General features: G+C 48.5%; 1 protein-coding gene across 1 annotated transcript; it reads right to left on the minus strand.

Moving 5' to 3' along the window:
* Nucleotides 1–2,146: 2,146 nt before the first annotated feature.
* PLA2G5 (phospholipase A2 group V) lies at nt 2,147–8,712 on the minus strand. Its single transcript, XM_052636015.1, has 4 exons — nt 8,667–8,712; nt 7,324–7,468; nt 2,975–3,081; nt 2,147–2,271 (listed from the first exon to the last, which is right to left on the minus strand). The coding sequence occupies exons 1-4, from the start codon at nt 8,704–8,706 to the stop codon at nt 2,147–2,149; spliced, it is 417 nt and encodes a 138-aa protein (XP_052491975.1). The 5' UTR covers nt 8,707–8,712.
* Between the last annotated feature and the right edge of the window lie 334 nt (nt 8,713–9,046).

Raw genomic sequence — 9,046 nt, forward strand, 5'->3', positions numbered from 1 at the left:
TTGGAGTCAAAACTTTTAGGCTTGGGTTTAATGGTCCTCTCCCATGCCACATGCCATTGCTTGAGTGCCAGCTTCTGCAGTAGGTAATTTATGTGCATCACATCCTCAAATATGATACCAAAACAAGCTAGTGAGAAAGGTGTTATTAGCTATTTGACAGCTGAGAAAACCGAGGCTTAGAGAATGAAATCATCGCTCAGAAGGCACGTGGCAAGGAAACACACCAAGCTCCTCTATGAGTCCCTGTCTGACCCAAAGCCCTTACACGCTGGCTCCCCGTGAATGAAACTCAGGGGCTTGGATTTCTGTTTTCCAACCCCGTGCCACACCTGTGTTGTGTCCTGTTCCTCTGTTGAGTAGCTACTGAACATTTAGAGGCTGATGTCATCACAGGCTTGGAGATCCACAGACAAAAGGACCTACTGTATCGCACAGTGAACTCTGCTCAATGTTATGTGGCAGCCTAGACAGGAGGGAAGTTTGGGGGAGAGTGGCTACATGCATATGTACAGCTGAGTCCCTTCACTATTCACCTGAAACTATCACAGCATTGTTAATTGGCTATACCTCAATACAAAATGAAAGTTTAATATTTAAAAAAAGCCCGGTCCTGATCTAATATTTGAAGAGACGATGAGGGAGTCAGGTATCAAGCCCTATGGGAGAAGCGTTTATGAGGTTTCATATAATTAAGGCTAAGACATGGAAGCCACTTAGACATCTGCAGCTTCAGAGCCAGGCAGGCCCTGAGTGGTCACGTGAACAAGGGTTTCTCAGATGGTTTTGACGGCAACCCGCACAGTCATAAAACTGACACCTAGACCCAGTCCGCCCACACGTACACGCCCAGGACAGAAACACAAAGTGCTGAAGCAGCACTCTATGACCTGTGCTTCATCGACACAAGCGTGCACACACGTGCATGCACAACAAACATATGCACACTTGCACACGCCAGATGCAACCCTCTAAACTCAGGTCACGACCCACTAACGGAGTGGGGCTATGATGAAAATGGTCTCTCAGGCCTGCACTTGGAAAGCTGAGCTCAGGAAGGTCAAGAGGCCTCCCAAGGGCACCCAGGATCTATGCAAAGTCAGACTAGAATCCAATGTCTAGTTGCCAAAGCTATGACTAACCTAGACAGTGTATGAAAAAGCAGAGACATCACTTTGCCAACAAAGGTCAAACCCACAATTAAAAACAAAAAAAACACTATATTTTTTTAATGTTTTGCTCTGGGAAATCCCAGGACCTCAGTATTCCCAGGTGTATCAAGATAGCTTTGGGGTTCCCAATTTATATCATAAGAAACATTACAATTTCTTAAAAAAAAGAGGCCAGAAATCAGAGAGGTTGAGTAATGAGCCTGAAACCGCACAGCTGGAGAAGCGAAGCTGGCATTCAAACGCGGTGCTCTCTGGCCTGGAAGCCACCACAGCACGATTGCCTGTCATCTTCTCCCCACGCCCCAGAGAAAGAAGGAGGTCCAGTGCCTGGATCGAGAGGATCCTCGAGGTTTACTATGAGCCCCAAAGAAGGATTGGCGCTCATCCCAGGAAGCCTTCTAGTTACTAATCTGCACCTTCCTCCTCCGAGAGAGCATGGGTAACGCTGAGTCTAGTGCCCCCAACAGCCAAGAAAGAGATGCAGGCAATCCCCAACGGCGGGGGAAATATCTGTGGTTATTGTTAGTCTTGAAAAGGAATTTTATTTAATATCTCTGCGGCAGAATTATGGGAGTCACTTTTGATTTTACTTGAGTAAAAATTCTCTCCAAGTTGGCAGTGACTGCAGAACTGAAAAGTTAACACATCTCAGGAAAGCCACCCTCCTGGGGAAAGAAGACTGATCTTCAGGGATGAGGAGACACACGGCCGGCTGGAGTCAGGGGTGAGCTTTCAGCACCAGAGCAGGCGTTCTTGCAAGTGGAAGCCAGGGACCCTGGCCTTCTTGACCAGTGACATGAGTCACTCTCCTGGGACTCTCTGGTGGGTGAAGTGTGGGTGTGGGGCTCCTCCAAGCCCAGTGGGACCATCGAGACTCCAGACCTGGAACCTCCCTGAGAAGCCCAGCAGCGTGGGTGACCTCCATGCTGTAGTGAGGGGAGCAAGCTTCCTGGCCCAGGAGGAGCTCTCTGAGGCGACTAGGTGCAGAGGAAGTTGGGAAAGTACTGATAAAGAGGGTTGTAGCTCCTCATGTTTCTTTTCAGGCAGTAGACGAATTCCTGATCGCAGGCGCAGAGCTGCCGCTGGCAGCGGGACCCGTGTTCTGCAAACAGGATGCCAAACGCAGGATGAGAAAGCAAAGAGACGCTCTGTGACACTGACTCCAGGCTGGCCTTGGAGCAAGACTTCCTGCTAGCCTGAGTGGACACCCCAGTCCCCTTCCTACTCTCAGGCTGAGGAGGGAGCCCAGCTTCTACGCTGAGGCTGCATAATCGGATGGAAGGGGCGCAGCCACTAGCAGCTCAGGGTGAGGTTTGAGCCCAGGGAGACCCAGCTCCTGCCCTCAGGGAGTCTCCAGTCTGATGGAGAACACAGATGCCCTCCAGAGCTCCCTGTGTGATGGTGGAGACAGCCCTGGCTTTGGGGAAACTCCAGTTCTCAGAGAGGAGACACCATCCTCAGATTTAACTTTGAACTCAGATGGACCTGAGCTTGAATCCCAACTCCAGCTGTGTGCGCTTGGCAATCCTTTTTGAGTCTGTATCCTCATCTGTAAAATGGGGGACACTAAACCTGCCCACAGCAAGCAAAAGGAATACGCAGAGTGCTTGACTCCTAGAGCATCTAGAGCCTAAGACCCTTCAACCTGTCCCTTGGAGGTCAGATACAGCTGCAATAATCCTGCCTCTCTTGCCCCCATCTCTGCCCACCAAGATATAGACTGGCTGAGCTCTTGGGACAGCTGACCTCAGAGACAGCAGAAACCCATGCTCTTTGGGTGACCCGAATGGAGGCCCCAGCCTTACCGCAGATGACGAAGCCCCATGCAACCCTGTATCTGTAGGCCTGTGTCAAGACGTCGCAGTCTTGTGTCTCCAGCTGGGCGTAGCAGCGGTCATGCTTCCAACAGCACCTGTCAATGCAAAAGCCTCAGATCCCAAGCAGACGGCATCTGTGCCTTGAGCAGAAGCCACCATGGTGGTTAAGGTCTGATCAAGAAAGAATCTCACAGTGGCTAAGTCCTTCCATTAGGGTTGCCCCACACTTGTACCAGTTCACAGGCTGGCTCGTTCCTCCTGGGCCCATGGGAAGACTACATTTCCCAGCCTCCTTTGCAGGTATGTGTGGTCACATGACCAGACAGCCGGTCAGCCAGCGAAATGCACAGAACTTCTAGACCTACCCATAGAAACCTCCCGCTCTGTTGTCCTCCACTCTCTCTCTCTCCATCTCAGCAGGAAGGAGATGTCCCAACCAAGGGCCCTGAGGCCCTAGGGAGAGCCACAAGACAGGAGAAACCTGGGTCCTGGAATTGATACCTGATTCACATAGTCCAGTGAGCAAAAACTAAACGTCAAGGATGACAGGCATGGACAACTGTATCTTTTTTTAGATTTACAGAAAAGTTGAGAAGATTGCCCAAATGCCCCCTTTTACCCCACACCTAGTTGCCCCTCTTATCAGCATCTTTCGTGAGTATAATACATTTGTTACAGCTATCGTGAGTATAATACATTTGTTACAGCTATCATGAGTATAATACATTTGTTACAGCTATCGTGAGTATAATACATTTGTTACAGCTATCATGAGTATAATACATTTGTTACAGCTATCGTGAGTATAATACATTTGTTACAGCTATCATGAGTATAATACATTTATTACAGCTATCGTGAGTATAATACATTTGTTACAGCTAACAAATAAATTTGCTGGTTCTTGCTTAGTCGCTAAGTCATATCCAACTCTTTTGCAACCCCATGGACTGTAGCACTAGGCTCCTCTGTCTGAGGGATTTCTCAGGCAAGAATAGTGGAGTGGGTTGCCCTTTCCTTATCCAGGGCATCTTCCCAACCTAGGAAACGAACCCGCATCCCCTGCATAGCAGGTGGACTCTTTTCTACTGAGCCACCAGGGAAACCCAACAAACCAATATTGGTAAATGATTAAATAAGCATTAATTAAATAATAACATATCACTGTTGGTTCATTAATTGTTAAAGTCCATAGTTTTTTTTTTTGTTTTTTTTTAGATTTCCTTAGTTTTTACCCAAATGTCTTTTTGCATTCCAGTATCAGGTAACGGACACCATATCACACGTGGTTGTCCTGTCTCTTTAGGTTCCTCTTGGTTGTGGCATTTTGCCTCCCTTTCCTGGTTTTTGATGACCTTGACAGTTTTGAGGAATGGTAGTCAAGTCTTTTGTAGGACGCTCTCCTACTGGGATTTTGCTGATGTTTTTCTCATAAGATGGGTTATGGGTTTATTTTGCAGCCTATGTTGTCCCAGTTTTGGCCATTGGGAGCTCCTTTGTTTGGTTCCTATGCTCTTTGACATACTCTCATCAATGTGGGATTTGGTTTAGGTTTATTTTGTTCAAGCCTTTCCTTACTTTGGTTACTACAAAAAGCTCTGGTTCATCTTGCATATTTCCTGCCCAATTCCTAGGATCAGTCATCCATCCAAGAAGCCTTGGTTCCTCTTATTGGAGAAAAGTATTGGAAAGCAGGTCTAGGCACTAAGGCACAGACGCTTACTGCGTCTGGAGTATTGTTTCTTTTAGGGCCTTTCAGCTGACAGAGCAAAACATATGTGTGTCTGTACTGACCCATGGATATACACAAATATTTACATATTTCTACATGTAATCATCTGCGTCTATATTCAATTTTATGTTTAGTTGCTAAGTCATGTCCCACTCTTTCGAGACTCCATGGACTGTAGCCTGCCGGGAGCCAGTGTGAGGAATCCCACCCGTGACAAGGTCATGAGGAAGGAAGCTGACATACGCAAGGCGTGCTCAGACTTCAGGGACCCCTCTGGAAATTCCTAAGCATGTACCCCAACAAAAATCTGCCGGCTTTTGTGCTCTGCTTTTCCACGTTTCTGATATTCTCTGGAAAAAAGCCAATTCAGGGTTTTAGTCTTCTGCATTTGAAAGGGATGTTTCAGTTAAACCCCTCTGATAGCTCTCTAGCTTGCCTAACAGGTTCCCCAGACCTCTTACAGCTTGTGAATTGCTTACAGCCCCCCAACCGCGAGAGGCACAAAGCTTAAAAGCATCTTAAAGATACAGAGCCTTTTCTAAAGAGTTAAAAATTATATTGGTAGAGGGTTTTCACTGTTGACTCAAGGATTGCTGCCAGACCTCCATATTCTTTATCTTTTCGGCACCTGGAAGGATGTCAACGTAAGCAGGATGTAGAAAAAGATACATAGTAGTTTTGATGTTAGCAACACTAGACTTTTGAGTTAATTGCTTCTCTTTTGCTGTAAATCACTGTACTCCCTCTACTTGTTATAAGTTGCTGTATCCTTGCTATGTAAGAATGTAACTTTATTTAGTGCTTTCAGAGAGTGGCACCAGACCTTGGGAAGATCAACACAAATAAGTCTTGTGGTTGACAAACCCTTATCAGAAAAAAGGCTGTAAAATGTTAATTGGCCCTTTTGGCTGGAAGATGATGTAAATTACCTAAGACTTGTGTATACAATTAGGTATGCACAGAGAAAAGCCTGGTTTTGATAAGAGTCTGGACTGCTAAAGCTGCATAACTTTGTGTTACCCATTGATCTCCATGTTTTATCAAAAGTATAAAAGGCCTTCTGAACAATAAAGGATGGACCAGTTTCTCGGACCAGCTTCTCGAACTAGTCTCAGCCTGGTTTCTTGGGAATCTGGCTCCCCCCGTGTCTTTCTCTCTCTCCTTTTCTCTCCCTTTCCCTCCCTCTGCTCTTTACTTTAATTTCAGGCTGAATCTCCACCTGGGGCGCGGAGGCTCGCCAGGTCTACTTATTTGCCCTGGCTGTTAAGACCCGCTTGAAAGGGAGCTTAAGGCAAGGCACCCTTAGATATTCAAGCGGGCGCCGGTGGCCCAACGTAGATGGTGCAAATTCCTTGTCTGGAATTTTATTGGTCTTCCGCGTAAACCAAGCTATTCAGCCTCTTCCTCCACTTAATCTCCCTACTACGCTATAGTTTCTTAATCTAATCTTATATCAATCAATAAACAAGTCTTTCCACGCCAACGCCGTCCACCCTTCGAATTCCCTGAATCCACCGGGGCTGGACCCCGGCAGTAGCCTGCCAGGCTTCTCTGACCACGGGGTTTCCCAGGCAAGAATGCTGGAGTAAGTTGTCATTTCCTCCTCCAGGGATCTTCCCAACCCAGGGGTTGAACCCACATCTCCTGCACTGCAGGCGAATTCTTTTACGCTTGAGCCACCGGGGCAGCTCCTGTACTAAGCTCGCCAGGAGTTTTTACTGAAGTCTCCAACTCGAATCCACCATCACACAGAACATTCTAGCTTCCTATCACTGCTTGTCTGGTCTGTAAACTCCCACTCCATCTGCCGTCCACTTGCTGAAACATCCCATCTCACTATACACGTTTAGCTGTATAAGAATTGTTAGCCCTGCAGGTTGTATTTTGCAAAGAGCAATCTCTCCCGTTTCACATGTTCTTCTAGAACACTGCCACTCCCCGATCAAGACGTGGAAATGAGGTCCCCTCCACCTTAAAGCCGTTGTGACTGCCTAGACCAAGAGAACGGCAGAAGCGACGCAAAAGCATTTCAGAGGCTGAATCGTAGAAATGCTATGCTCTCTAGTCGTTGCAGCTCCAGACCACTCCCCCTGGGAACCCAAGAGTCACCAGGCTATGGGGGAGTCCATACAGCCTTAGAGAGGCTTAAGGGAGAGGAACTGAGGCTCCCGGCCCACAGTCTCAACTAAGTTCCCAGCCAGCAGGCAGCGGCAACTTGTCAGCCTTAGGAGTGAACCTTCTAGAAATCGGATCACCCCACCTCAGCGGGGATGCCCAAGCTGAAGCCAGGTGGAGCAGAGACAAGTCATCCCACTAAGCCCTGCCCAAGTGGCAGAACCCTAGCCAAATAAATGGTTGTTGTTTTAAGCGACTACATTTTTGGTTTTTTTTTTTTTTAATGTAGTGGTAAGTCAACTGATACCTTAGCCACTGGGATTCTGGACATTACTGGATGCATCTTGGGCAAGTCAGTTAACCTCTTTAAGACCCCGTTTTCTTATCTATAAAATGGTGCTTAAATGCTCATATTTCAGTATTGATATTAAATGAGAGCATGTGGGAACAGAGCCTGGAGCCTGAAGGGAACTTATGAGAATTGGCTCACCAATCAGTCCCATCCTTGGGGGAGCCGCGGCCCCCCCAGCCACAGTGACAGCCGTAGAAGCCATAGCTCTTCAGGGCGGGCTTTCCAGTCACCTTCTCAATCATCGACTTCAGGTCCAGCAAGCTCCCTGGGACAGCAGGCACACCTGGAAGACAGCCCGTGTCCCCGGATGAAGCCCAGACATGCCTGCTCCCACTTTCCCACATGCTCCCACCCTTTCTCTCACCTTGGGGCTTGGAGGGACCAAGATGACCCTTTCTTATCCTTCCCACTCGTGAGAGGAATGAGAAAATTGAAGGCAAACAGTGTAGAGAAGGGGTTGGAAGTCTGGATGTGGAGAACGAGCCACTGGGTTCAGGTCCCGGCTCTATCGCTAATGCAGAGTATCACTTCACTCTCAGAGCCTCAGTTTCCTCATCGGCAAAATGCGGGGCCTACAATGAATGCCTACCTTTTGGAGACACCATGAGGGTTGAAACAAGGTAAGGTATGTGCTTTAAAAGCACAGTGACAGACACATAGTGAGTGACCGAGGAATACTCGGGATAATGAATATGGTATCCACATGCAGCAGGCAGAAAGGCACTTCCTGTCTCTCCTGATGGTACACCCCTCCCTCCCTGAAACGAATACTATTTGAACCAGGAGGCACAGAGTCCTAGAGCAGCGTGGGACCTGTAGAGACCTCTGAAGCCAGCTCCCTCATCCCGCAGACGGGAAACTGCCGCTCAGAGGGGCAGGCGCCTTGCCCAGGGTTTTGCGGTGTGCCGGAGGCCCTCTCCCTGCAGCAGGGCTCCCGCTCCCCCTGCAGTCGCTAGGGATCTGGCACAGCACCAGCAGGACAGCCTGTCAGAGGTTGTGTGCTGGGTGATGGGGCTGCAGGAGGGGCCTGAAGCCGAGCTCCCTACGCGCGGGGCCGTCGCCTCTAGGTGGGAGGTGGAGCAAGTTGGGTGTGCAGAAACCTGGCCAGGCCTGAGCAGAGAATGTCCAGGACCGTGGAATGGAATATTTCTATAAGAGTCTTATTTTCTGATAGCTTTATTTTTCTTTTTATTTGGCATGAAAGTAAAATATCTGCCTCCCACATCTACAAGTCCCATATCCTCCACATAGCACAATCTACCCATATCTCCTCCTGGGATCCTATCCCAGCCTGGCCTGTCAGCAATTATCCTGTGTCATGGATGAGGATACAGAGGCTCAGAGAGGTGAAGGCTCTTGCTGAAACTAACATGTTCAGGGCAGAGCCAAGATTCAGAATCAAGTCTCAGGCCCTCCATGACTGGTCTCCTTCCCACTGCCCTACTGTCCACAAATTCAGGGCTCTCAGAGCAAGCACTTACTGCAAGCCAGGAGCCAAGCCAGCATGAAGAGGCCCTTCATCTCCAGGCTCCTGGAAGAGAAAACACAGCCCATGACACGCCACTCAGCAGAGGTCCTCATGGCCTATTCGGACCCCGCTCCTGGCTAGGGAGGGCCGCTCTGTGGCCCACCAGGCCCCACCCTCTCATGCTGGGCAGTAAACAGGCAACTGAAGCTTGAAAAGACGCGGCAAAAACCTCAAGGAGTTGACCCAGGAGATCTCTGCAAGGAGAAGGGGCACCCGTGGGGTGTTGTCCCCATAGAGATGGGAGAGAATTTTCCCATCAGAAACGCCCCAAACCCAATTGTTCCTCCCTGAAAATTGTTTTCCAATTATATTTTATGGCTGTGTTGGTATAAA

This window comes from Budorcas taxicolor, chromosome 2, assembly GCF_023091745.1.
Source record: "Budorcas taxicolor isolate Tak-1 chromosome 2, Takin1.1, whole genome shotgun sequence".
NCBI classification, from domain to species: Eukaryota; Metazoa; Chordata; class Mammalia; order Artiodactyla; family Bovidae; genus Budorcas; species Budorcas taxicolor.